The sequence below is a fragment of the Drechmeria coniospora genome, chromosome 01 (assembly GCF_001625195.1).
Source record: "Drechmeria coniospora strain ARSEF 6962 chromosome 01, whole genome shotgun sequence".
Classification (NCBI taxonomy): domain Eukaryota; kingdom Fungi; phylum Ascomycota; class Sordariomycetes; order Hypocreales; family Ophiocordycipitaceae; genus Drechmeria; species Drechmeria coniospora.
In genome coordinates, this window is record NC_054389.1 from 8,857,058 (window position 1) to 8,884,213 (window position 27,156).

The 27,156-nt window shown below is 56.1% G+C and overlaps 11 protein-coding genes across 11 annotated transcripts; 9 read left to right on the forward strand and 2 right to left on the reverse strand.

The window, feature by feature from the left end:
* Positions 1 to 525: 525 nt before the first annotated feature.
* On the forward strand, positions 526 to 2,268 carry DCS_02338 (aldehyde dehydrogenase; the record flags this gene model as incomplete). The annotated part of the gene is made up of 5 exons (XM_040799666.1): positions 526 to 587; positions 654 to 1,053; positions 1,117 to 2,005; positions 2,065 to 2,087; positions 2,149 to 2,268. 5 exons carry the CDS (start codon positions 526 to 528, stop codon positions 2,266 to 2,268), a joined length of 1,494 nt encoding a protein of 497 aa, XP_040660549.1.
* A 572-nt stretch (positions 2,269 to 2,840) lies between these two features.
* Positions 2,841 to 4,472, forward strand: DCS_02339 (Peptidyl-prolyl isomerase CWC27; the record flags this gene model as incomplete). The annotated part of the gene is made up of 1 exon (XM_040799667.1): positions 2,841 to 4,472. The coding sequence occupies one exon, from the start codon at positions 2,841 to 2,843 to the stop codon at positions 4,470 to 4,472; it is 1,632 nt and encodes a 543-aa protein (XP_040660550.1).
* A 2,759-nt stretch (positions 4,473 to 7,231) lies between these two features.
* Positions 7,232 to 8,673, forward strand: DCS_02340 (signaling related protein; the record flags this gene model as incomplete). Its single annotated transcript, XM_040799668.1, has 3 exons — positions 7,232 to 7,585; positions 7,678 to 7,998; positions 8,080 to 8,673. The coding sequence occupies 3 exons, from the start codon at positions 7,232 to 7,234 to the stop codon at positions 8,671 to 8,673; spliced, it is 1,269 nt and encodes a 422-aa protein (XP_040660551.1).
* Positions 8,674 to 9,032: 359 nt separating this feature from the next.
* Positions 9,033 to 9,815, reverse strand: DCS_02341 (uncharacterized protein; the record flags this gene model as incomplete). Its single annotated transcript, XM_040799669.1, has 2 exons — positions 9,033 to 9,470; positions 9,522 to 9,815. 2 exons carry the CDS (start codon positions 9,813 to 9,815, stop codon positions 9,033 to 9,035), a joined length of 732 nt encoding a protein of 243 aa, XP_040660552.1.
* Positions 9,816 to 11,291: 1,476 nt separating this feature from the next.
* On the forward strand, positions 11,292 to 13,100 carry DCS_02342 (Tubulin alpha chain; the record flags this gene model as incomplete). Its single annotated transcript, XM_040799670.1, has 7 exons — positions 11,292 to 11,316; positions 11,436 to 11,476; positions 11,533 to 11,559; positions 11,633 to 11,708; positions 11,768 to 12,298; positions 12,402 to 12,825; positions 12,875 to 13,100. The coding sequence occupies 7 exons, from the start codon at positions 11,292 to 11,294 to the stop codon at positions 13,098 to 13,100; spliced, it is 1,350 nt and encodes a 449-aa protein (XP_040660553.1).
* A 424-nt stretch (positions 13,101 to 13,524) lies between these two features.
* Positions 13,525 to 14,702, forward strand: DCS_02343 (hydroxymethylglutaryl-CoA lyase; the record flags this gene model as incomplete). The annotated part of the gene is made up of 2 exons (XM_040799671.1): positions 13,525 to 13,788; positions 13,863 to 14,702. 2 exons carry the CDS (start codon positions 13,525 to 13,527, stop codon positions 14,700 to 14,702), a joined length of 1,104 nt encoding a protein of 367 aa, XP_040660554.1.
* Positions 14,703 to 16,057: 1,355 nt separating this feature from the next.
* DCS_02344 (Vacuolar ATP synthase subunit B) lies at positions 16,058 to 18,007 on the forward strand (the record flags this gene model as incomplete). The annotated part of the gene is made up of 6 exons (XM_040799672.1): positions 16,058 to 16,156; positions 16,224 to 16,308; positions 16,391 to 16,521; positions 16,575 to 16,736; positions 16,786 to 17,111; positions 17,200 to 18,007. The coding sequence occupies 6 exons, from the start codon at positions 16,058 to 16,060 to the stop codon at positions 18,005 to 18,007; spliced, it is 1,611 nt and encodes a 536-aa protein (XP_040660555.1).
* Positions 18,008 to 19,928: 1,921 nt separating this feature from the next.
* DCS_02345 (aldose 1-epimerase) lies at positions 19,929 to 21,306 on the forward strand (the record flags this gene model as incomplete). The annotated part of the gene is made up of 2 exons (XM_040799673.1): positions 19,929 to 20,778; positions 20,909 to 21,306. 2 exons carry the CDS (start codon positions 19,929 to 19,931, stop codon positions 21,304 to 21,306), a joined length of 1,248 nt encoding a protein of 415 aa, XP_040660556.1.
* A 692-nt stretch (positions 21,307 to 21,998) lies between these two features.
* Positions 21,999 to 23,505, forward strand: DCS_02346 (diphthamide biosynthesis protein 1; the record flags this gene model as incomplete). The annotated part of the gene is made up of 2 exons (XM_040799674.1): positions 21,999 to 22,233; positions 22,316 to 23,505. The coding sequence occupies 2 exons, from the start codon at positions 21,999 to 22,001 to the stop codon at positions 23,503 to 23,505; spliced, it is 1,425 nt and encodes a 474-aa protein (XP_040660557.1).
* Positions 23,506 to 24,682: 1,177 nt separating this feature from the next.
* On the reverse strand, positions 24,683 to 25,126 carry DCS_02347 (Chromosome transmission fidelity protein 8; the record flags this gene model as incomplete). The annotated part of the gene is made up of 1 exon (XM_040799675.1): positions 24,683 to 25,126. One exon carries the CDS (start codon positions 25,124 to 25,126, stop codon positions 24,683 to 24,685), a length of 444 nt encoding a protein of 147 aa, XP_040660558.1.
* Positions 25,127 to 25,587: 461 nt separating this feature from the next.
* Positions 25,588 to 26,796, forward strand: DCS_02348 (40S ribosomal protein S6; the record flags this gene model as incomplete). Its single annotated transcript, XM_040799676.1, has 5 exons — positions 25,588 to 25,593; positions 25,734 to 25,820; positions 25,935 to 26,297; positions 26,463 to 26,630; positions 26,701 to 26,796. The coding sequence occupies 5 exons, from the start codon at positions 25,588 to 25,590 to the stop codon at positions 26,794 to 26,796; spliced, it is 720 nt and encodes a 239-aa protein (XP_040660559.1).
* Positions 26,797 to 27,156: the final 360 nt, after the last annotated feature.

The following is a 27,156-nucleotide window of genomic DNA, read 5'->3' on the forward strand; positions in this document are numbered from 1 at the left end:
GAGTGAGGGTATCCCGCATGCGCCCCATCGACGTCAGGGACCTCGTTATTCGCGGAGCTGTTGCTAGCTTCACTTCTCAAGTTCGCCGTAGATGGTAACAGGAACAGCTCTCCTTTCATGCGGGGTTCCGCATTACTGAACTACATCTACACCCACCGATACCCGCCGACACCCACCATCGTACCTACTCGCCGAACTGACTTTTCATCCGTAGCATGAACGGCAGGTACTACGTATTGGGTACCTGCTGCCTGCTGCCAACTACTACTGAGTACCCATCTGCCTAGGTACGGAGTAGTAGGTACTCGCCACGGCTTTGCAGTGTGGTCGTCAGTTTGGTGCCGGTAGACCCCGTTTCATCGTTCCCTTCCCCGCCTTTAAATAAGTGCTCACTGCTCGAGCTCGTCCTCATGCCCACCACTTCTCTCCCCAACACACCTCTTCTACAATCACGGCGTAAAACATCTGCCAGGACTTGATTCGGCTTGGTAAAAGCACGGAAATACCATGACGAAAGTGACCACCATGCCTTTGACCGTCGATCTCAAGACCCCCGTGACGGGCACCTACAAACAGCCCATCGGCCTGTAAGTCGCCACCGTGCAAAGGTCTATCTGCTGGTCTCGGTATCGGAAGCTAACCGGTCGTTCCAGCTTCATCAACAACGAATGGGTTGAGGGTGTCGAGAAGAAGAAGTTTGAAGTTATCAATCCTGCCACCGAGGAGGTCATCACCTCCGTCTGCGAGGGTACCGAGAAGGATGTCGACTTGGCCGTGAAGGCGGCCCGCCTGGCCTTCGAGACAACCTGGAAGCAAGTCTCTCCCCAGAACCGATCCGGCATGATTCTCAAGCTCGCCGACATTGCCGAGAAGAACCTGGACCTCCTCGCTGCCGTCGAGTCTCTCGACAATGGCAAGTCCATCACCATGGCCAAGGGTGATGTCGGTGCTGTCGTTGCCTGTTTGCGGTACTACGGTGGCTGGGCCGACAAGATTGAGGGCAAGACCATCGACATCGCTCCTGATATGTTCCACTACACTCGCCCGGAGCCCGTGCGTATTCCGACGAAGGCGTGGCAAATCTAGGGCGAACGGCGGTCGCTAACTTGGCTCTAGATCGGCGTCTGCGGTCAGATTATCCCGTGGAACTTTCCCTTGCTCATGATGGCCTGGAAGATTGGTCCTGCCCTGGCCACCGGCAACACGATCATTCTCAAGTCCGCTGAGCAGACGCCTCTCTCGGCTTTGGTCTTTGCCAACTACGTCAAGGAAGCCGGCTTCCCTCCTGGTGTCTTCAACCTCATCTCCGGTTTCGGCAAGACGGCCGGTGCCGCCATCTCCTCCCACATGGACATTGACAAGGTGGCCTTCACCGGCTCCACCATTGTGGGCCGCACCATCATGAAGGCCGCTGCAGCCTCGAACCTCAAGAACATCACGCTCGAGCTCGGCGGCAAGTCGCCCAACATCGTCTTCAACGATGCCGATATTGAGCAGACCATCTCGTGGGTCAACTTTGGCATCTACTTCAACCACGGCCAGTGCTGCTGCGCCGGCACTCGCATCTATGTCCAGGAGGGCATTTACGACAAGTTCCTCGCCGCCTTCAAGAAGCGAGCGCAGCAGAACAAGGTTGGCGACCCCTTCCACAAGGACACCTTCCAAGGCCCTCAGGTCAGCCAGCTGCAGTTCGACCGCATCATGGGATACATCAAGTCTGGCAAGGAGGAGGGCGCCAAGGTCGAGATTGGTGGCGAACGACACGGCGACAAGGGTTACTTCATCCAGCCTACCATCTTCTCCAATGTTCGCTCCGACATGAAGATTATGCAGGAGGAGATCTTCGGCCCTGTCTGTGCCATCTCCAAGTTCAAGGATGAGGAGGAGGTCCTCAAGCTGAGCCACGAGACCGACTACGGTCTCGCTGCCGCAGTTCACACCACGGACCTCAACACTGCCATCCGCGTCAGCAACTCGCTCAAGGCCGGTACCGTCTGGGTCAACTGTAAGTCGTCAATGGCCAATGTCCGCCCACAGGCTTCGTTGCTAACATGCCACCTGCAGGCTACAACCTCCTTTCGCATCAGGTATCTCAACCCGCCCCCCCGGTTCGATGTGGCTTCCTTCACCTTGCTAACACCGACACAGCTCCCCTTTGGTGGATTCAAGGCCAGTGGCGTCGGGAGAGAATTGGGTGAAGCTGCTCTCCATAATTATACGCAAAACAAGAGTGTCGCCATCAGGCTTGGAGGCGCCCTCTTTGGTTGAGGGCCGATGCTTGTTCTATCGTTTGGCAATTTCTTGATGGCTCGTTGTGTGTTTGAAGTCAAAGGTTGGCAGGAAAATCATGACTGTTGCAGTCGATTCTTTGTAAAGCTGGATGACCACATACCCGCACTTCGCAAGCACGTGCGAATCCGCGGGCTTGCTGTAATAGTAGTCTATCAATTCGGTGCTGTGATGGGAGCAGACAGTCTCGTGGACGGACTGTACCGTACACTACGTGAAAATGTGACATGGGGCGATAGTTACGTATTCACGGCCAGGTACAGTACGAAGCAGGCGAGAACTACAAGTACTTACTTACTGTAGGTGTATTAATAGGTAATAATAGTAGCACGAGCACGGAGAGCGGAGCACTTATATATCATAGAATGCCGTCGATGGAGCTAGCGTAATTGTCCCTTATCGATAGGCGGCGTTGCCATTGCCAACGTCCTCGAACATGATTCGACCTAACTTCTCACCGATTGGCGGGCGTCATAGCTTGGTCGCCGCAGCCCAAACGAGTTGACTGCCACGACTGGAAGCCTTCGAAGCCGCTGAGAGGCATCGTTGCGATGTCCTCCATCTACAACCTAGAACCCCAACCGACGGCGTCGGCCATTATTCACACGACCCTGGGAGAAATTCTTGTGGAGCTTTTCGCGAAGCAGACGCCTTTGACATGCCGAAACTTTCTACAGCTGAGCCTCGACGGGTACTTCGACGGCACCATCTTCCATCGACTCATTCCCGGCTTCATCCTTCAGGGAGGTGACCCCACAGGTACTGGCAATGGCGGCGAGTCAATATATGATGGAGGCGCCTTCAGCGGCGACCTCGACCCGTGGCCGATGGATCAACGCCGCGGCAAGAACGCGGGGCCCACGGGTGTCAACTTCAAGGACGAATTCCACTCGCGGTTAAAATTCAACCGGCGCGGTCTCCTGGGCATGGCCAACGAGAGCCGATCAGATACCAACGGGAGCCAATTCTTTTTTACGTTGGGAAAGACCGAGGAGCTGACGAACAAGAACACCTTGTTTGGCAGAGTCGCCGGTGACACCATATACAACTTGGCCAAGATTGGGGAATCAGAGGTGGAAGAAGGATCCGAACGGCCAATGTACGCTGTCAAGATTGAGCGAATCGAGATTCTGGTGAATCCGTTCGAGGACATGCAAAAGCGAGCGCGGGTGGCGACACAGACGCGCCCGGCGGCGGCGGCGCCAAAGGACAAGAAAAAGAAGAGGAAGGGTGGCAAGCAGCTACTCAGCTTTGGCGACGACGAGGGTGAGGCTGAGGAGCCGGTATTCAAGAAGCCCAAGTTCGATACACGAATCATCGTCGAGGAAGAGGAGGCCGACGTTGCTCAAGACGCGAAACCGGCCAAGAAGAAAGACAAGGTTACGGAGAAACCGAGCTTGATGGCAGCGGCTGGCGCGAGGGACGGCCGAGATGCGACAGCCAAGGCCGAAGAGATGGCAAAGGCGGAACGGCGACAAAAACGCGAGGAGCCTTCCCCCGAGAGGTCGCCATCACCGGAGCGGCCAGAAAAGAGCGCGCTCGAAAAGGCCAACGAGGAGCTGGCTGCGTTGAAAGCCTCCATGCGGCGCACAACGCAATCTGGTCCAATCGAGAAGAAGAGAGAGAGAACGGCATTGGAGTCCTTGATCCCAGAGACATCGATCCGCGGTCGCAGGAGACGGCCAGGCACTCAGGCGGCAGCCAATGACGAGGACACGGCGACGCTGACAATGCTCAAGGCTTTTCGGTTGAAGCTTGAGAGTGCACCGCCAGAAAAGGAGACGGTACAAGACTTGGGTGCTTGGGACGAGTCGGACAAGACGGAAGCGGCGGCGGATAAGGAAGCAGAGCTCTGCGATCTACACTTCATCGCCGACTGCCAAAGCTGCACAGCGTGGGACAAGCAGGGTGAAGAGGAGACGGACGACAAGGGTTGGATGTCACACGCTCTCTCTTTTGCCGCTGACCGGCTAGGGAAAGACCTGAGCAACCGCAAGAAAGCAGAGGAGGAACTCGTTGTGATTGACCCTCGAGAAAAGGCACGGACGCTCAAGGAAGACAAACGAGCGGAGCGAGAAGCGCGGGCAGGTGGATCTGGACGAGCGTGGGACCAGTCGAGAGACCTAGCACGTAACGCGCAGATGGCTAGAGCCGCATCGCTGGCGGGGAGAGGCGCCAAGTGAGGCAAGCTTGGGCAAACGACGGCAGAGGATGGCGAGGCGTGAAAACGCATGGCAAAGCATAGTAAACAATGGCAAACCGTGGCCACCCATAATCATGGCAAACGATGGCAAATGCCGACAAACGATGGTAACGAGGGAAAAGCTCGTCAGATTTCTGCGGCAGTCGACTGCGTGACGGAAAGTCTTTTGCATCATTTATAACCCTTCTCAGCTAGGGAACAGATCTGCAGCTGGTCCATTCCCGCCTTCAGTTTCCCTGGACGCCTCACTAGCAGGTTTGAACCAAATTCACTGGATTGCCCGCTCTCGGACCGCTTCGGCGACGCCTGCATCGTGACTGCCTGGTAGAGAGCAGCTGCACGCCACAGTCTCAATAGGCGAGATGTGCTCGTCATAATCGTTCGACCTGCCTCTTCCAAGTGCACGGATCCTTGTGCTGTTTGTTGACGCAGCAACGACGGTTGGTCGATGGAGAAGGTGGGTCCGGACTTGCAATTACTGTACAGCTCCTTGTACGGAGTACTCCGTACTTACATGTGTATCCGTACAGTAGAACTACTTGACGTTTATCATGTAAGTGATTGACCGTCTACAGTCTATGTATTGCATAGTACATGCACATGCGAGTAACATCCATTAGCACCTACGAACCCCCCAGATAGGGGTTCATGTCGTCAGTATCTCGCCCACCAGTCGTTGACTGTCTACTTGTAGAATGGGCGACCCAACCGCCGCGATGCATCCCAAGGCTCGCAAGATGTTTCTATCTATCATCTGGACAGCCTTCTGCCCATTTCACACATTTCCATTCGTATCAGAAGCTTCTGCAGCAAGTAATTACAGCGGCACCTGATCTTTCTAAGGCCAATCCGACCCGAGGAGAACCTGAGATCCGGCGACAGGGGACATGAAGGCGGAATGCTGCCACTGGCTTTGTTCAACCCAACTCATCCGCAAGGCCGAGTCTCGCACATCTTTCCAGCGGGTCTCGAAGAGCAATCGTTTTACTATCGTCAATGCCAAGACTTTCTATTCTGGGCGCAGTGGGCCGGTGCCCAGACGACAGACCAAAGAATCCGAATGGCCCAACTTGGTCCACCGAAAGCAATTGTCGGATTCTTACCAGGCTCCTCGGGAGAAACTTCGACGTCGGACAATTCTGGGAAGAAACCGCTTGGTCTAGGCAAGAGGTTCGCAAATTAAACACGATCCACCACCAGTCTCTCGCGATTTGGTTTTCCAAAGAGAGGATCAAAGTCAAGAATAGCGACTCTGTGTTTCTGGGAGCGGCAAATTTGGCACATGGAAGCGGCGGCCCAGTTCCTGGGGATATCAGGTAGATGCTCAATTAAGGAAAAGCTGGTCAATAGAGGGGCTTGGAACAGCGGCGTAGGCATCGGACTGCAGTACGTCAATGTTCACTAAGCTAGGCCTTTACGCACGAGCCGTGAGACTCCACTCAAGGAACAACTAAAAACTGCACATTCGATCCAGGCAAGGCCAGCTTTTCTTCGCTCCGTATAGCTAGCATATGGGTGCACGTAAAGGCACAGACAGATCCATCTCACCAGGTTGATTCATAGCAGGACGTGGCCAAGCGACAAAACTACCACGGAGGTATCATCCATCTCGCGATTCCACGCATACCATACAACAATCTAAGTGTCCAAAACGAAAGAACCCTGCCAGACGATTCGATGGATTCCGCCAAACATCGGATGCGGAGCGAAAAAAGATTTCGACGTACTATTATTACCTGTGCTTGCGGCCTCCTGGTCAAATCTTCGAAGAAAGATATCGTCGGAATGTGCCCTGCATCTTTTTCTCCCCAGCACGTATATATCCTGTACTTGCTGATTTACCCTCAAGTGTACATACGTTGTTCAACCACTTTACGTACCAAGAGGGGCAGGCGTATTTTTTGTGTGAGCAAGTAGGAGTCGAGAAGAAGGTAGCTACGCTAGTAGAGACACCGCCCCTACCAGCGGAACTCAATGTTCCATCTAATATGTACAAGTGGTGCAGCGCAAGTGGTAATTAGCATGCTGGCACACACACACACCACTAGCAGATGCCGAATTGTCAACGGCATCTCTGGCAACCACGTGCACCACCACTTGGGTGTGATCCAAAAAGAATGTAATTAGTAGGTACTTGACGTCTGTACTAGCATGATGCCAATAGATAAATCAATCCAGCAGGCTCTCGACTGCTGCAAGCCAAGCGAAACAAGCACTGGCAGGGGTTTCATTTCAGCATCGTTCGCACGAACGAAGTGAAATGGCCAAGATTCCCTGAAGCAACGGCCGCGACTGGCTGGCGGTGATGACCGATCTCTGACTTGAGCCGAAAATCGCCTAGTCCATTTGGCCGTTCGGGCCAGCCAAAGCTACCAAGACGCGACTACTGGATCGAGGTGGGCAGTGGAGTGAGGCCTCCTCTGCGCCATCTTACTGCACAAGTACTCGCTGGATCTTGCCCACCAGGTAGTACCTGACCCCGCCCGTCACTGCCACAGCCAGCCACTGGGACCCCCCCTCTGCCGCGCCGTCTTAGTGCTCGTAAGTAAGTGTGCCCTGCCCCTGCCGACCACGTCGGTGGTTATAATAACATCAACACCCACCTCACTTCCTGGTCTCCTTCGTCTTCGTCCTCGTCACGCCACTCGGCACCGCACCGAACGCTCCATCGTCCCTCGATGCTCCAGAGCGCCGTCTGCCCTCGCCCCCAGCCATCGAAGGAAAGCAAGGATCATTGACATGACTGGCCCAACCTCGCCGAGCGCCGACGGTCCCACGTTCGCGCCCCCAAGCCTGCCCGCCGGCTGGATCGCCCAGTGGGACGGTGCCAGCAAGAAGTACTACTACGTCCAGCTCGCCACCGGCGTCTCCCAGTGGGAGGTACCGACGCAAGCCGTCCACCAGACGGGCAACACCCCCATCCAGGACCACTCCGATCACCCCTACGGCCAACCGCCACCGCCTCAGGTCATCACCCACCCGGACGGCACCCAGACGGTGAAGCACGCCGACGGCACCTTGGAGCCCATCATGGCCGACGGGTCGCGCGGCGTCGGAGGGCCCGATGGCCCCGCTGGCGATAGAGGCTTGGGCGTAAGTTGATGCACAGTCCCCCACGACGCCGTGGCGCGGGCGGAGAGGATACGGTACGGCCGCTGACAATCCGATGATTTCCCACACCACAGAGCATGGCCATGAACGCCCTTCTCGGCGGCAAAAACTCCGGTCACAGTAGCGGAGGCGGCGGCGGCGGAGGCCTCGGCGGCCTCGCCAGCTCGTTCCTCGGTGGCGGGCACAGCAGCGGCGGCGGAGGAGGAGGCAAGAACTCGGCCGGCAAGCTGGTCGGACAACTCGCTTCGAGCCTCCTTTCGCCCTCCAACAAACCCGACAAGCCGCAAAACTATCACGGCGGCCAAAACACGGGCCACGCGCCTCAGGGCGGCCTCGCCGGCGCCGTCTTCGGTGGTGTTGCGAACATGTTCGGCGGAAAGTCATCCAGCAGCAGCGTAGGCTACCCATCACCCACCCAGACGTTGCCGTCACCTGTTCACCTGTCTCGGAACCGGAGCTGATGATTAGGCATTCAGGGTCAAAATTTCGGGTACTCGGGTTCCGGCACTGGCGGCACCTACTCCGGCGGCGAAGCACCCACCTACCACCCCCCCGGGTCGAACCAATCTTCCTCGTCGACACAACAGCCGCCAAGCTCGCAGACGAACCAGAACCAGGGCCAGCACCAGGGACAACACCAAGGCCAACATCAGGGCCAACATCAGGGCCAACATCAGGGCCAGCACCACGGCCAGAGCCCGAGCCATCAATCATACCCCCCTCCACCGCCTGGCGGACCTCCTTTGGGTCACATTTCGCCCCAGAACCAGGGACCGTCCTATGGAGGGCCGCATGAAGGCCAGCATGGCGCCGCCCAGGGCTATTCACAGCAGCAGCCCAACTATGGAGGTCCGTCGCCCGGCGGCCACGGCCAGCCGTCATACAACCAGCCGCAGTCCCACCAAGGTGGTTATAACCATGGCGCAGCTGGAAGCTATAACCAAGGGTCACATGGCGGTTATGGCCAGGGCCCTCCTGGTGGCTACAACAGCTCGTATTCGGAAGGACATGGCGGGCAGCAGCAACATGGCGGCCATGGCCAGGCACCGTACCATGGCCCCTCGTACTGAGTAGGCCGGCTGCTCAGTCCGGCAGACAAGTCTACTTATGAACCGCCATGACGAACGAGCTGACGGCAAAGGTTTGGAAACAGGAGCGTTGGCCACCCAAAGTTGGAAAATGCTGTCAGTCCTGGACCTGATGTGGGATTCGGTTGGCTTATGGCAATGTTGGCCGCGGCTGTTTCTTCTGCTGATACCATACGTGCTTATTTGTGCACATGCTCCATGACGACGCAGTTATCGGAGCTTCATGTATAATTGACTTCCGAGGCGTGGCGTGAGCTCCCACGTGCCGTATATAAGGAGCAATTTCTGGCATGACGAGACGAGTGAAGCCGAGGAGGAGCGGCGCGGAATCCATTCGAGTCTCAGTTCTTCTTCCATTGCTTGCGCTGTTGGTCCCCGGGGGTGCCGGCAACAGCCTGCAGACGGGAAGCAAGCCATCGAGCTGCGAACCAAGTGACGACGCCAACGATAATGAGGTATCCCACGGTCGGCACCAGAGACTGGTTGATGACGTTGTACAAGAAGGGGTCTAGGACGAGGTCGACCAGCACGGGCGGAGGATTCTTCATGAGCTCCACGTCGTCGACAAAATAATCTGCCGCAGCTCGGATGCGGACGAGCAGAACGGAGGCGGTGCGCTCACCGCCACCTTCGGTCGAGCGACGTTCCAACTTGGATGGCGTCGCAGCGTCGGCGCCGGACCATCGGGAACTTGCATACTCCGCCACGGATTGTATGAGCGCCGGTGTGTCCCAGACTGTATCAAGCTCATAGTAGTCCAAATCGAACAGAGTTGGTTCCTATAAGGTGATGAGCCAACGCATGATTGCCTCGACGAAGACTTGACTTACATTGGCGGCCCAGCTTACGTGAAATTCATATCGCTGACCCTCTACTAGGTTGTCGAGGAGCACCCAGCCTGCTTCCCCCTGAGACGAATTGCCTTTGTCAACGGGAAAGACGCGGTCCAAGCTTGTGCGGATCGATAGCTTCTCGGGTGAGAGCGTGTGGAGGTTCAGGTCAGACAGGGACGGCGGGGCAAGGGGAATATTGACGGATGCTGGAGCAGTGAAGATGATTTTCTCCACGTTGGCGAACGCCGGGGTCGCGCTCAGGAGCGGCAGAAGTAGGGAAAGTAGCAGCATCGTCATACCAACATGTCAATGACAAATACCAATGGGTTCGTCCCGGTGCCGTCGCTTTGCCCAACGTGTGAGGACCCAAGTGCGCCAGTTGTTATGTACTTGGGTAGGTAAGTACATGTAGTTGCATGTAGTTGTAGGGTACTGGACTACAGTAGGAGGTGGAGGTCAAGCCGATGTTTGTGTGTGCGGAGGTACTAATGGGAGACATTGCCCTGATTGGGGTGGACGAGGTCCATCAACTGTCGTTGGTGGATTCGACAAGGGGGGCTTTTTGCACGCATGTGCTGGAGCTTGGGCCCTCATCGAGCAGCTACAGGCCACCAGGTATTGCTGAGGTTGCTAACGCTCGTTCATGTACGGAGTAAGTAATACATACCTAGTACTTAAGTAACTAGTAGACAGACAGTGCAAAGTACTGCCTGCCTGGGCTTGATAAATTGGGCAACTTGAAAGTGCCTGGTACAAGTGCACGTTGCAGCACCGATACGTCCAACTGGATGCTTCCGTTTAAGACTGTAGTAGTCATCACACTAGCACTGCGAGATATTGCTTCGGTACTTGTGTCGGGGACAGCCAAATGACGCGACGTGGGTATTACCTCCAACCTAGGTAGTAATCCAGTATTAGTTACTCCGTACTCCCTTCAAGCTGCAAAGCTTCCTCCGGACCTACTTACATGTAGTTACTTGTATGTGCCGACCTATTCGAACAACACAATGCAGAGCTGTGTCGGGTCTGTCTACTAGTACCTGGTAACTGCTGCGGAGACTAAGCATATACCTACCTACTGATGCCTGACAGAATCGCGCAGCAACCATGGGGACCTTGAAATAGGGGGGGGGGGCTGAGCGAGAGCAGTAACTGTCCAAATGGCGCAGAGACACCAAATCAGGCACCGAGCTTGAGGTATTACCTCAGTTCTGCTCGCAGGTGTGCTGGCTGGATTGCTGATTCCCTGCTGCTGCAACGTGTGCACAGCTAATAGTATTACTCCGTATTACCCGGAGCGCCTTTGCGAGCTAGCAGGTACCTGGTACTACTGCTAAGGCCGTTATTAGCGTATACTGTACTTACAAGTACGAGGTGCTACTTGTACACCGAGGTACGTCCTTGACTGGCTGCAAAATTGGTGCGAGGGCGGTGAACAGAGCGGGAGAACGCGCTTGCCCCTTCAAGTCACGCTTTGCCGGAAATCAACAAATCCAATCACTCACTCAACTGCCTGGACCACAGCAACGACAGGACCAGCGCATCGCTCGCCCCCTCCTACCCCTGTCACCCATTTCCTCCCCCCCCACCTATTTTCTTCCTCACCCCATCCGCGCACCACCCAAGCACTTCCTCCCCAAATCAATCCTCACACGTACCCAACTCGTTGACGAGAAAAAATAACCAGGACAAGCCCTGCACTTCTGGCCCGTCCATCTTTGCTTCTTCATTTATCCTTTAACCGCACCTTGAGATCCCGCCGTCGATATGCGTGAGGTCATCAGCATCAACGGTAAGATGCAACACGTTGCCCCTCCCGCGCGTCGTCAGCAGCTTGGCTTGCCGCTCAACACCGCACCCGCCTCATCCTCCGCTACCATGACTGCCAGCTGCTAACGTCGCCAACCACAGTCGGCCAGGCTGGTTGCCAGATCGCCAACTCCTGCTGGGAGGTAAGACGCATCCCCCCCTCCCGCTCTTCTATGCAGCTGGCTAACTCCCTCGACAGCTTTACTGCCTCGAGCACGGCATTCAGGTTCGTATTTATTTGCTCCGTCGACATGCACCGGCGCCCCCATCCGTCCTGGCTAACGACTTCCACCATGTAGCCCGATGGTTACCTTACGGAGGAACGCAAGGCTCAGGAGCCTGACCAAGGCTTCAGCACCTTCTTCTCCGAGACCGGTACCGTCGCCCAGCCATCCTCATGCCCTCGGCCCTGCTCATCTAACGCGTACCTGCAGGCCAGGGCAAGTATGTCCCTCGCGCCATCTACTGCGATCTCGAACCCAACGTCGTCGACGAAGTTCGCACCGGTCCCTATCGCAACCTCTTCCACCCCGAGATGATGATTACCGGCAAGGAGGATGCTTCCAACAACTACGCTCGTGGCCACTACACGGTCGGCAAGGAGCTCATCGAGGGTGTTCTTGACAAGATCCGCCGTGTTGCCGACAACTGCGTTGGTCTCCAAGGCTTCCTCGTCTTCCACTCTTTCGGTGGTGGTACCGGCTCCGGTTTTGGCGCCCTGCTCATGGAGCGTCTGTCGGTCGATTACGGCAAGAAGAGCAAGCTCGAGTTCTGCGTCTACCCTGCTCCCCAGACGGCCACGTCCGTGGTCGAGCCGTACAACTCCATCCTTACCACCCACACCACCCTTGAGCACTCCGACTGCTCCTTCATGGTAGACAACGAGGCTATTTATGATATTTGCCGTCGCAACTTGGGTCTCGAGCGCCCCAACTACGAGAACCTGAACCGTCTGATTGCTCAGGGTAAGCAGACTGCTGGCCATGCGAGACCACCAACACCCCCTCGTTGCTCTATAGTTTCTCGGGGGAGGGGGGGGGATCATTTGCTGACAAATTTGTTTCGCAGTTGTCTCGTCTATCACTGCCTCGCTCCGTTTTGACGGCTCCCTCAACGTCGATCTGAACGAGTTCCAGACCAACCTGGTGCCCTACCCTCGTATCCACTTCCCTCTCGTCGCCTACGCGCCTGTCATCTCGGCCGCCAAGGCTGCCCACGAGGCCAACTCTGTTCAGGAGATGACCATGTCCTGCTTCGAGCCCAACAACCAGATGGTCAAATGCGACCCGCGTCACGGCAAGTACATGGCGACCTGCCTTCTGTACCGCGGTGACGTCGTTCCCAACGACGCCCACGCCGCCGTTGCCACGCTCAAGACGAAGCGCACCATCCAGTTTGTCGACTGGTGCCCGACTGGCTTCAAGCTTGGTATCTGCTACCAGGCTCCCGAGAACGTGCCGAACGGTGATCTGGCCAAGGTCAACCGTGCTGTGTAAGTCCCCTCGGCGTGCTGCCGGTATTTCCATGCTGACCGGTCGTAGCTGCATGCTCTCCAACACCACCGCCATTGCCGAAGCCTGGAGCTCCCTTTCCATGAAGTTCGACCTGATGCACTCGAAGCGTGCCTTTGTGCACTGGTACGTCGGCGAGGGAATGGAGGAGGGCGAGTTCTCCGAGGCTCGTGAGGACTTGGCTGCCCTCGAGCGTGACTACGAGGAGGTTGCCGCCGACTCTATGGGTGAGGAGGAACTCGAGGCCGAGTACTAGACCACCTGTCCCTACCTTGCCGCCGAGCACAGGCATATCGAATCAGCACCTATGCAGTCCTGTTCTCATACTCTAGGGGTAGAATGAGTTTTTTTTCTTTTTTCTTTACGGGAACGCCAGCCAAAACCCCCATCTTTTAATGTTCAGAGTCAGACAATCTGTAAAAGAATGCCAATAGCAGCTCAAGCAATTGTGAAGCACTCGCCGTAGAAGTCGTCGACCAGCAGGCCACTAGCGGCTGTGGAGGGATGGCTAACGGCGGCGGGAAGGACCAGTGGGTCGGCTGATTGCCGGGCCGGGATGGAAGCCGATGCTACGCGGATAGCTCGCTCGCACTTGCGCGCACCTACCGTCCTGCTCTCGACAGCCAACCCAATTCGTCCTCATCAAGGCGCCCGCCCCAAGGCGATCGAGAACGCCCGTAATGTCTCCCTTTCGATATGCCATTTGCAGGGGCAGCCGCCGATCCCAAGCATTGCTACGGCGGGGTCTCGCCACCGCCAGCGGTCAGAACGGCGGAGCGGGCAGCTTCGTGAAGCTGGTCGAGGTCGGCCCTCGCGATGGGTTGCAGAATGAAAAGAAAACGATTCCGCTGGCAACAAAGATTGAGCTGATCGAAAGGCTCGCGCGGACGGGTCTCTCTACGATCGAGGCTGGATCATTTGTGGCTCCCAAATGGGTCCCTCAGGTAGGCGTCGACGGGCAGGCAGAATACGCAACGGTTGAGGCGCCGAGGCCTTGCTGACCGAATCTCTGCGCTAGATGGCCAACTCAAGCGAGATTCTGGAGCATCTCCTGCAACAGAAAATAGCCGCACCTGTCCCAGTAACGTACTCGTTTCTCGCCCCCAACACGAAAGGTCTGCAGAATGCGGCAAACATCCTCAAGCAGCACCCGGATACCTTTTCGACCCAACTGGCACCGAGCGCGAGCGGCGACAAGCCGGCCGTCGAAGTTGCCGTCTTTGCGGCTGCTACAGAGAGCTTCTCGCAAAGGAACCTCAACTGTGACATCCAGACGTCTCTCGAGCGCTTCAAGGCCGTGATACAAGACTCCAAAGCGCTGGGGCTGCGCGTGCGCGCCTACATCTCCGTCGTTCTGGGCTGCCCTTTTGAGGGCTTCGATGTCGATCCACACAAGGTGGCCGAGATAGCGACGGACCTTCTCGAGTCCGGAGCAGACGAGATCTCCCTGGGCGACACGACGGGCATGGGCACGGCTCCGCGGACGAGCGCGCTGCTCAAGTGCATGTCGGCGGCGGGTATACGGAACGAGGATATCGCGATGCACTTTCACGACACGTACGGGCAGGCACTGGTGAACACAGCCGTCTCGCTCGAGCACGGCATCCGGACGTTTGATAGCAGTGTTGGCGGTTTGGGTGGGTGCCCCTACAGCCCGGGGGCGACGGGCAACGTGGCGACGGAAAACATGGTCTACTTCCTGGAGACGCTCGGCATGGAGACGGGCGTCGACCTGGACGCCGTCTCGGATATTGGTGCGTGGATCACAGAGGAGCTAGGCAAGGGGAACGATAGCACGGTGGGCAAGGCTGTTCTAGGCGCCAGGGCGAGGATGAATGCCGAATCAATCAAGCGATGAGCTGGACGAGTTGGAGAAGACATAAATTACGAAATAAAACTGGAGCTGAATTTCGGTTTTTTTTTCTGTTGGTGGCACGAGGTGAGATACATGTACGGAATAACAATCACTGGAGGATATCGCGGTCAGCCGCCTTCATGACGTTACGGGGTGAAGCAACTGCGTGGTGGGCACACATGTTGGATTTAGTCGAGTACGCGGACACAACGACGAACGTATCGCTCAGTCCCGCTGGCTGGCGTTGGGGGTGCTGAGCCGTTGAAACGAATGAGAACAAACGTATTCAAGCCGATCATCAATCCACGAGGCACAATGAAACGAATCGTGGCGGTATACCAAGTTGAAGGACGGATCTGCATGGCAGGAAGCGTCGGGCTCACATTGACCTGGTGTTCAAGGGCATGTTTTGGTGTCTGCCTAGACGGCGGCCGTTGGTGCGTCTATGGCTCTGGGGTAACATCCAGTAGCGGGGGTTCCGAATCTACAGCACAGTAGAAGCCTTTTACGTATCCATACCTAAAGTAATACTTAAGTACTGTAGTTGTATGTGTACTAGTATTTAAGGATATAAGTAGGTACTCCGTACAACATGGGTATCAGACTATTTTGCCTGCGTATCATCTAGGCCTCTTTAGGAAGAATATGTGGGCTGGAGCGTCATTCAGTGTTGTTTTCTTGCCTTCTCGTTTGGTCAGTGATATGTCAGGTTGGTCAATTACCTCAACGGAGTTTTGGTCTACTGGAGAAATTAATATGCATACAATGCGGTCTAATCATATCAGTACGCCGTGCCCTGGTGCCGATGTTTCGGTGTTGCAGCATTTTCGAACGCAACCTATTCGTCACGTGTGGATGCATGTGATGGAAGTTCCTGCCTGACTTCCCTTTCGGGCCTAAGTGATGCTCGAGTACCATGATATGGTACCAGTGTGCTGGTGAATCCTTGCTATCTCGTACTCGTAATAACGTGATGCGCTTCCTTCAAGGTGGCTTAGCTTGCGCGGTCGCGGTCGAGGTCGAGGTGGCCCGTCCTGACATGGGGGGCAAGCTAGTTGTAGTAGCCACTGTAGCCAGTGGTGGAGTGCTCCAGTGCTCCACATGTGCCGGCCGGCTGAAGCGAGCTTGACCTCACTCAACTCCTCCAACCTCGTTTCGAACCACAGCTTGGAGCCTACCTTCGCCATCCCACTTCCCGACGTCGTCCTACTCCTTACGGCCGCCGCCATTTCAACTGCTAGCATAGAAGCGCTACCAGTCCTGTCATCGGATATTGTCCCCTCCTCCTCCTCCTCCTCCCGGCCCCTTGCTCGAGCCTGCAACCACCCCAAGACGCTCCGTACGCCCGGTCCATCACAATGGCAGACCCTCGCGACCCATCGTCGTACTCGATTGTGCCGAGGATCCGGTACAACACTGTCGGCGGCATCAACGGCCCGCTGGTCATCCTCGAAAATGTGCGACAGCCCTCGCCGATCGGCCCGGTGGACATGGATGTTCGGTGACTGACTGTGCTGGCTGCAGGTCAAATTCCCCAGATACAACGAGATTGTGACGTTGACGCTTCCCGACGGTACCGAGAGATCTGGACAAGTCCTGGAAGCTCGAGGTTGGTTTGGACAGTTCCGGCTTCTCCATGAAGTTTGCCCGCTGACGTACATCCCCGAGCAGGTGACAGAGCCGTCGTGCAGGTACCATTCCCTTGCTCTGGCGCTCTCGCTGCCTCGCTGCCCGGGCATGCACTGCGTACGACATCGGCGAACGAATGCTGACGCAATCCGAGCAGGTTTTCGAAGGCACTTCCGGCATTGACGTGAAGAAGGTACGACGACTTGATACAACCCGGTGCGGGGGGATCGCTGACCCGGTGATCAGACCAAGGTCGAGTTCACCGGCCAGAGCTTGAAGCTCGGTGTGTCGGAGGACATGCTGGGTCGCATCTTTGACGGTTCCGGACGCGCCATTGATAAAGGTCCCAAAGTGCTCCCCGAGGAGTACCTTGATATTAACGGCAGTCCCATCAATCCTTTCTCGCGCGTATGTCGAACCGGTCCCATGTCGGCTGTCCGTCGGCTGACCAGAGCAGGAATATCCCGAGGAGATGATATCGACTGGCATCTCTGCCATCGATACGATGAACTCAATCGCTCGAGGGCAAAAGATCCCCATCTTCTCCGCCTCCGGTCTGCCGCACAACGAAATTGCGGCCCAGATTTGCCGCCAGGCCAGTCTTGTGCAGAAAGAGGGCATTACGAACAAGGGCACCCACGACGGGCATGAGGAGAACTTCTCCATCGTGTTCGGTGCCATGGGTGTCAACTTGGAAACTGCCCGCTTCTTCACGCGCGATTTCGAGGAAAACGGCAGCTTGGAGCGCACGACTCTGTTCCTCAACCTCGCCAACGACCCGACGTAAGTTCCCCGCCCTTCCCCAGCGCACATGAGTCACACGGCATGCAGAGTGCGAAGAACATGGCCCGCTGACGATTGGCTTCCGCAGCATCGAGCGAATCATCACGCCCCGTCTTGCGCTCACGACGGCCGAATACTACGCTTACCAGCTCGAGAAGCACGTGTTGGTTATCCTGACGGATCTGTCGGCGTACTGCGACGCCCTCCGCGAGGTTTCGGCGGCCCGAGAGGAGGTGCCCGGCCGACGCGGTTACCCCGGTTACATGTACACGGATTTGTCCACCATCTACGAGCGTGCTGGCCGAGTTGAGGGCCGCAACGGCTCCATCACACAGATTCCGATCCTGACGATGCCCAACGATGACATCACGCACCCGATTCCCGATTTGACAGGCTACATTACGGAGGGGCAGATCTTCATCGACCGACCCTTGTACAACCGCGGCATCTACCCGCCCATCAACGTGCTGCCGTCGCTGTCTCGTCTGATGAAGTCGGCCATCGGCGAGGGCATGACCCGTCGGGACCACGGCGACGTGTCGAACCAGCTTTACGCCAAGTACGCCATCGGCCGCGACGCGGCGGCCATGAAGGCCGTCGTCGGCGAGGAGGCTCTGACGGCCGAGGACAAGCTGTCGCTGGAGTTCTTGGACAAGTTTGAGCGGACCTTTATCAGCCAGGGCCAGTACGAGGGGCGAACGATCTTCGAGTCCCTCGACCTCGCGTGGAGCCTGCTGCGGATCTACCCCAAGGATCTCCTCAACCGCATCCCGGCCAAGGTCATCAACGAGTTCTATCAGAGGGCGCAGAAGGATGCCAAATCCAAGGGCAAGGCTCGCGCGCAGGTTGCTGCAAACAACCAGAAGCAGAGCGAGGGAAATCTGATTGACGCATGAGGGCGAGGAGGAGAAGGACCGTGGTGCGGCGCGGACAGGTGCGGACAGGTGTGGATGGGTGGGCATAGGCGTGCGAGCGTGTGGTGAGCGGCGTAATAGAAGTTGCGCGAGCACGAGGCAGGATTAGTACGACGGAGGGGGTTGGTTGGTCGGGTTACCAAGTGCAGGGTTGAGCACTGGCTTTGTGCAAGTGTGTATATGTGCGGCAAGCCGGCCTCGCCGTCCCCCCCCTCCCCCACCCCTTTTTTTGTACTCTAAGAATACAGACGGCATCGTTATAAGATCTGTTGAGATGGGATGGTTGGGCGGGTGCTCCAGACGCTTCGACGTGCCTGCCACACGTCTGGCACGGTACCGGTGCGTGCGATGAACCGTCAGAACCGGCGTTTGCGCTTCAGCATCGCACAATCCGAAAGAGAGGATATTGAGACGACGAAGATGGTCGGTGGCGGCGAAACAAAGGGAAAACATGGGGGCGGAGGCGGCGGCGGAGGCGGCGGCAGCACAACACTTGCGCATGCATGTCTGCGCGAAGATCACAACCAATCCACCAGCAGAGACGAGACAAGGCTTTCGGGCCTATTGTGGCGAGCAGCCGAAGCCGTGCAGGTACTATGATACCAGGCATGTGTCCCTCATCGGCCTCTCCATGCGCCCCCTTTATTCCGAAGGCAGAATTCGTAGATTTGAACTCGGCCTGATGCGAGGCTGGCATGTTGGTTGCTCGATACATCAAGGCATGGTTGATGTATGGAGTTGCCGCGACTACCTGCACGCTACGACGATGCAAACTGCAGCCTGAAATCGAGGGGCAAATGTCTTGTACAGCAGCCGGCACATGAGAACCGTTGGGGGTGCCGCTGTCTAGAACAGCCGAGGACAGCCGGCAACCGGCAGGAGACGGCTGGGTTGCGGAAGGTGACGTCGTGATCCGTCAGCGACCAGCTCACCAGGCCTGCGGCCAGGCCATGGTCTTGATGTATCAGACACTTGGAGTGGAGATTGCAGAGTTAATAGTAAAGGTTACGTGCGCGGAGTTTCTCATGGTTAACGTTCCTCATGGGCTTTTTTTTTGGCGTCCAATGTTGGGAGGTTGGTTCCAAGATACGCCCCTGGTGAGAGTATGGCAAGTGCGGGCAGGTATCAATACGTCGAGATACAGTGGACGCGCTGAAGCAGTGACATCATGGGACTGTGCCCCACCTGTTAGTTCCTTCCCCATGGGGCCAGCAGTGAGTTGAGTGGTACGTGCACCTGGACTCAATGTATCGAGATAAGTACTTACTTGTACTGCGTGCAGTTAGAGGACATGTTGGTGTACAAGTAGGTACTTGTACGGAGTGCTGAACGCTGTAAGTATATTGGTTCTTCATATTTTACTTGCAAGTACTCCGTACCTCCGTTACTGTGGCAGTGAACGACCACTGCTTCGGAAGTGTAGGTAATAATTAATATAACGAGCCACCTCGATCCGGTTCCCTCCCACACCAAAATTGCTCGAGATGATCACGGCAGCACCAGAACATTTTTTTTTCTGTGGCTGCATTCCCTGTGCCGCGTCATAGGTTCTATTGCATGCATGCAATCTGCGCAGGCATCCCCGCGGCGGGATGCGGAGCAGGAGAAGCCTTGTAGGCGCGTGATCGAATCGATCGTATGCAACTGCGCATGGCATCACTCGAGATTCCACATAATGAATGATCCCACAAAACGTCCTACATGGTTCTTTCTTGCACTGGGTTGATGCTGGCCGATGTGCCTGGTTCAAATATACCTACCTTCCTCTGCTCCCGCCGTGCAACCGACCCGACCGCCTATTGAGCTTGCTGTATTCTCGTTGCAGCATCGTTGGACCGTCATCGCACCTCTCATCCTGCTGCCACTTCCATCCGTCCCCGAGGTTGAGAAGCAAGTCGGCATGATGAAGGGGGCAATGAAACTTGCGGCCTTGAGGTTGATGGTCTGCATCGTATGCGTCTGCGCTGATGTCGGCGCCAACAAGGCACCGACGCCAGACAAGGACGGCAAATTCTGGATCCACGGCGATGGCATTTCGGCCGCCTTTGTGCCGTACGGCGCGTCCATTGCCAACCTCGTGTTCAGAGACCAGTTCGGCATCCAGCGTGACCTCGTGGGGGGCTTCGACAACGCCTCGTACTACGGCGTCGACAAGCAGCATCCGCACTTTGGTTCGGTCCCCGGCCGGTACGCCAACCGCATCAAAAACAGCACATTCTCCTTCGACGGTCGCAGGTACAAGGTCAAGGCCAACGAAAATCCAACCAAGGAGCACCCAAACGGGCTCAACACGCTGCACGGCGGGCCCGACGGATGGGACTGGCGAAACTTCACCGTGGTGTCCCACACCAAGTCCAGCGTCACCTTCTCCTTCGTCGATCCGGACGGCAAGGAGGGCTTCCCCGGCGAGGTCGTCTCCGTCATCACCTACACGCTGACTGGTCGCGACTGGGACATCAAGATGGTGGCCGTCGCGACGACAAAGAGGACGCCCATCATGCTGAGCAGCCACACGTACTGGAACCTCGATGGCTTCGCCAACAACAAGACCAGCACCGCCCTCAATCATACCTTGCATCTGCCTTATAGCGGCCAGCGCATCGCCGTCGACAACATCCTCATTCCGACCGGCGAGATTCTGGCCAACGCGGAGGGGTCGGTGAATGACTTCTGGAGCAAGCCGAAGCAGATCGGTGCCTCCTTTGGCGACAAAGAGCTCGACGGAAACTGCGGTTTCAACTGCACTGGCTACGGTGAGCAGAGCATTTCTTGTTTCAACCCGTTCCACCCTAACTATTCTTGTACATTCCTGCTTCGCGCCATCACCGATGGTCTCCTGTGACGTCACAAGACTGACATGGCCCGTCGGCGCCGCATTCGAAGACAACTGCTTCACCGTCAACAGGCTGGGCCACTACGACTGGCGCAAGGACGGCCCCGTCGCAACCTTGTCGTCCGCATGGTCCGGCATCCGGCTCGACGTCTTCACCGACCAGGATGCCTTCCAGCTGTATACGTGCAGTGGTCAGAATGGCACCATGGCGCTCAAGAAGACGCAAGGTGTTGCCGACGTCGGCAACGCGAGGTCCTTCCCAAGAACGATCCCCAAGTACGGCTGTGTCGTGCTCGAGGTCCAGGACTACATTGACGGTATCAACCACCCAGAGTGGATGCGCAAGCAAATCTACGGCCCAGCCGACGAGCCGTACGTGCTGCAGGCCAGGTACAGGTTCAGCTTGCTATCCGAGCACAGCGTCGGGGACCATCATGGCGTGCGCTGATGGGTTTGAAGGTGAAGCTGCGAAGACGGTTAGGAAGCATGGAGCGAATATGTTTATCAGGAACAAAATAAAATGCCGTACACATTGAATCCCCATGAAGGGGTGACAGTAGGGAGACAATGGAGGGACTTGATGTTCGAGTACGGGGTAGTTGCGCTCCTGAAGCAGCCAGTCAGGAATAACGGTTTGCGATGTTCCAGAGCAGATTAGGACCTACTGTAATACTGCGAGTACTGTAAGCACATGTACGGAGTACTGTACTGTTGATACTAGTGGTCATGAGGGTTTTGGCCCATGGCGGGGTAGAGCTGGTGGCAAGTACTGTGCTTAAGTGCGGAGAATTACTGCCATATTATTACCAGTAAAACTCCGTACTGTTCTGTTGTTCCTGCTGTACAAGTACAGACTGGACATGTAATTAATACAGTGTTACTCCCTCCGTAAGGTCGTACTGGACTAGTGGTGGTTGGTTCGCGGCCGACTGGAACCAATCGTCGGCCCTGTGAATCAGGTACCCGCTCCATAAGCACAGGTGCCAGACCCTGAAAACTTCAACCCACATGTACGGAGTGGACAACATCAACTCGCCAAGTCAAAGACGAACAAACCGAGATTGAACCTTAGCCCTTCACACGATCAAAACCAACAAAAGCCGTGCACGCCATTGATATTACAGAACATCTGGAGCCAGCATGGATGAGGACAGGGCCCAAGTCGACTTGGGTCTCGCTGCCGACATCGAGGAGACGCAGCTGGCAACAGCTCATAGTGATCCGGAGCCCACACAAACACCAAGCGAAGAAAACACAGCATGCCGGCAGCCTAAGAAACGTTTCGTAGGACGCAGGGCGGCGGCAGAGGCGGCAGCCAAGAACGCTTCCTCGGGCGAAGCAAACACAGCGAGCGGCGAGAGTGGTGCCGTTCAACGTATGTTTTTCTGAACATTCTTGACTCACTATCCATCACGACGGCCAACGAACCGAGCCCGGAACTGATATATACATCACAGCCGCCAAAGCGCGAAGACCGCCGAGGCTTCTCAACCGAGTTCCCAAGGAAATTCTCGACGACCCAAACCTCAAGGAGGCCATCGCCCTCCTCCCCGCCAACTACAGCTTCGAGATCCCCAAGACCATCCACCGCATTCGTTCTTCTGCCGCCAAAAAGGTTGCCCTCCAGATGCCCGAGGGCCTCCTCCTCTTCGCCACCTCCATCTCCGACATCCTCACCCAGTTTTGCCCAGGCATCGAGACGCTCATCATGGGCGACGTCACCTACGGCGCCTGCTGCATCGACGACTACACAGCCCGCGCCATGGGCTGCGATCTGCTCGTCCACTACGCCCACAGTTGCCTCATCCCCGTCGACGTCACCAAGATCAAGACGCTCTACGTCTTTGTCGACATCAGCATCGACACCGCCCACCTGCTCGCCTCTCTGGAACGCAACTTTGCCAGCGGCAAGACCATCGCCCTCGTCGGCACCATCCAGTTCAACGCCACCATCCACGGCGTCCGCGCCGCCCTCGAGGCCGCTGGATTCCGCATCCTCGTTCCCCAGATTGCGCCCCTCAGCAAGGGCGAGATCCTCGGCTGCACCTCCCCCCGCCTTCGTGACGAAGACGCCGTTGATCTCATTCTCTATCTCGGCGACGGCCGCTTTCACCTCGAGAGCATTATGATCCACAACCCCACCATCCCAGCCTACCGCTACGACCCTTACTCCCGAAAGCTCACGCGCGAGACGTACGCCCACGACGAGATGCAGTCCGTCCGCTCTGCTGCCATTCGCACCGCCCGCACCGCCCGCCGTTGGGGCCTCATTCTCGGTTCCCTCGGCCGCCAGGGCAACCCGCATACGATGGCCCTCATCGAGCGACGTCTGACCGAACGTGGCATCCCCTTTGTTAATCTGCTGCTGAGCGAAATCTTCCCCGGAAAGCTGGCCATGATGAGCGACGTCGAGTGCTGGGTTCAGGTCGCTTGTCCGCGCCTCAGCATCGACTGGGGTTATGCCTTCCCCCGCCCGCTGCTGACCCCTTACGAGGCCCTCGTTGCTCTTGGCGTGAAGGAGGCATGGAATGATCATCCCAATGGGGAGGGCGTGTATCCCATGGACTATTACGGAAAGGAAGGGCTAGGGAGGACACGACCGCCCGTGGAGGATACCTCTCCAGTTGCTATTGTCGGCGCCACGTAGGTGCGGCCGAATGAATTGAAAGCCATCGCCACCTTCGAGACCGCCTGCGTCGCGTCTCGCCCCTATATCAGGAACTGGTCCGCCTGTACGCCGTGTGCTCAACTCATACCGCCATCCGCTGCCGATTCAAAGTCGGAAATGACTCAAGTGCAGGGTCGCCTTTTTCGGATGGCGACAGCGAGGAGAGGTTCGCTTGTCAACTTGATGGGTTTATTCGGTTGTTTGGCATACTCACCACGCTTCAGCACACGTGCAACAACAAGAATTGGCCTAGCGAGGCCAAGTCACCAGTACGAATAAACCGCGAGTAGGGTCAGCAGACTTTATTAGCGGACAGCTACTCCTTTCGGAAATAGCCACTATAAGACCGAAGATGCCATTTTCATCGCAACAAGGTCCTTGGTCACAAGGTCAAATCCCTCATCTACCAACGCAGTTCGATGGAATGGGTCTTGGGTTGTATTGCAGGCGCCCCATATCACCAGCTAATTACTCCAGACGCGCCAAAGCTACACTAGCAGCGCAAATATCTGCAAGACTCAGGAGTTGGATTACACTCAAATATTGTCCGGCGACCCGGTGCTTGGATTGATCGAGTTGGGGGCAGCCTGGAATGACCATCCGGCGGCGCTAGCTAGCCCTAGCCCATCGATATCATGCTCCGCCAAAGAAGTCTGACCGCCATGAAAGCTCAATTCGCACAATTCACCTGCTTTCATGTTGCATTGCGCCGCCATCTACTTGCCACGAAGTCTTCCGCCGCTTCATCTATTGAGCACTCCGAAATACCAGAAGGAAGGGAGGCCTGGGTGCGGAAAACCCAGGGTGGTTTATGTCTTTACTGCTCATGTAAGTAGTCGGCCCGCCTACCTCTTGATACTTCGTTACGTAGATATCCCAGGCATCAATATCCGTCTTCATCCAATAAAGATTGTTGTGACTTCGAGCTTCCGGGCCTATGCGGGTGCGATAATGCATGTACATTTCAAGGTATCGCTGAACAAGGAACAGCGTCTCCGTTGGAACAAGCCTGAGTGCCAAGTCTTGCATCGGAAGTCCGGATCCACAGAGACGGTGAAAGACCCCGTTGAACTGTTCAGATGTATGAGAAAAGATGCAACCTTCATGAGTGACGTCGCTTATTGCTGCAATACATGTGTTCGCATCCTAATGGAATCTAGCCAGAAACAGCCGTGTTGACGGGTTCTGGCCGATTCGAAAACGTCAACTTGTACTTGACAATTTCAACCACTTCAACGTTATCACCCTGTTCTTGATATCGTCCAGCCGAATTCTCCAGCCATCTATTCTCTCGCTTACGAACCACAGCAATAGATCTAGGAAGTTTCTTGACCTCTCCGGTGAGACGTTGGTGCTGTCCAATGTACAGCTGCACGCGCTTCATCCAGGCAGAGCCATCAACAACTGAATCGTAATCTGGAAATTCAAGCCGACCTATCTCGACATCCTTGAGTGCCTCGCCTTCCGAGTCTGTAGGAAGGTTGAGGGTTCCCTGCATCTCTAGAAGTGCCAGACCCCCTGGAGTTTGGAGCAGCTTTGGAAGAGGGTTGGAGGCAGTTTGTTCCGGTTTGGACTGAGGATAGAGCTTGACGGATGACATATTGTTGGCCATGCAGAAAAAAATCGATTCATAAATAACAGCGAAATCAAAGCCGAACGAAAAACCGGAGAATGCAATCTGACGCCGAGGAAAGTCGTCGTAATGTGTCAGCCAGCAGTGGGGATGATGATCACAAGGCTGAACCACCAACCAGTTGGTAGATTTGACATGTACTTACAGTAGTTTCAATGAGGTGTGGCGGTTTCTGAAGTACCTAGGTACCTTTTGGTGGAAATCCGCCACATGAGGCTGGTGTATTTACTATTCTCGGTTTATCTTTCAGCCGGGTACGTCAACGAGCAAAATGTGGGGTGATGATTGGCTAGTGCAATCCCGTACTGCAGAGGAACCCTAGCGGCACACAATTTCTCGAATTCGCCCAAATTTTACTACCTCCACTCAACACCCAACGATCACCATCAGCCAGGTCAAGTCAACTTGCACCACCACAGACTGGCACGATGAAGGTATGACAGCCCAGCTCACGCGGTCGGAGCGCGAATCCCGAGCCATGCGACGTGCTTGATGCACCGCTGCCCGGCTCTGCAACTCACGACGGAGGCGGTTTTGACTTGTTGATCCATCGTTTTGCTAACTCCATTTGCAGCTGAACATCTCCTACCCTGCCAATGGCAGCCAGAAGCTCATCGATATCGAAGATGAGCGCAAGCTCGCTATCTTCATGGAGAAGCGCGTACGTGAATTGACACCTCTCGAGCGAGCCATGGCCGATCCCGCGACGTCGAACCTGCCGAGCAGCGATTCCATGGCAACGAATACTTCGGGCGACTAACGTTGGTTTCGATAGATGGGTGCTGAGGTCCCAGGTGACTCCGTCGGCGATGAGTTCAAGGGTTACATTTTCCGCATCACCGGTGGCAACGACAAGCAGGGTTTCCCCATGAAGCAGGGTGTCCTGCACCCTAGCCGTGTCCGCCTCCTGCTCTCCGATGGCCACTCCTGCTACCGCCCTCGCCGCACTGGCGAGCGCAAGCGCAAGTCCGTTCGCGGCTGCATCGTCGGCATGGACCTGTCCGTTCTGGCCTTGAGCATCGTGAAGCAGGGCGACAACGATATCCCCGGTCTCACCGACGTCGTCCACCCCAAGCGCCTCGGTCCCAAGCGCGCCACCAAGATCCGCAAGTTTTTCGGCCTCACCAAGGATGACGATGTATGTTTCACCCTGTACCCATACTCGATCATCGCCTGCCCAGAGCTGCGGAGGGGGTTGATGCAGTCTGGGTAGAGTGTGAGATGACCGCTGGTCCCCGTGGCCAGTGGGACAATGAGTAAATATCGTATCCAACGAGCTTCGAAACTAATCTTGAGAGAATAGGTTCGCAAATATGTCATTCGACGAGAGGTCCAGCCCAAGGGTGAGGGCAAGAAGGCTTATACCAAGGCCGCCAAGATCCAGAGACTGGTTACTCCTCAGCGTCTGCAGCACAAGCGCCACCGCGCCGCTCTCAAGAGGCGCCAGGCCGAGAAGGTTAAGGACGAGGCCGTAAGTAACAATTTTCTATACTATTCGCTGAAGTAACGCTAAAGGCGTTGCTAACTCGGGACACCAATAGAACGAGTACGCCCAGGTTCTGGCTAAGCGTGTCGCTGAGGCCAAGGCTCACAAGGCTGATGCCCGCAAGCGACGAGCCAGCTCTATGCGCAAGTGAGTGTTTGCGGCGTTTTAATGAAAGAAAAGTGGAAATCAATCATACCTTGGCCCTGTGGTTTGCATGCATAGGGAATGAGGATCTCTCGGGCTTGGTTAAGCCCGCAATCATGATGTATTAGAAACATTTCCTGACAGTAGAAATGCATTCTTGATGCCATGTACTACACCTGTCAACGGTTCGCATGTGACGTGACCCCATGTCGCCCACTGTGGTTCACTGCTAAAATGCAAAACACCAAACATACTTGGGTTGGCCCCTCCCTCTTGCTGGCTGAAAGGTATTCATGCGCAATCAACGATATGCCCACGTTGGGGAGTCCGTCACGTTCAGAGGAGTCGGTATGTCGCATCTCTCCAT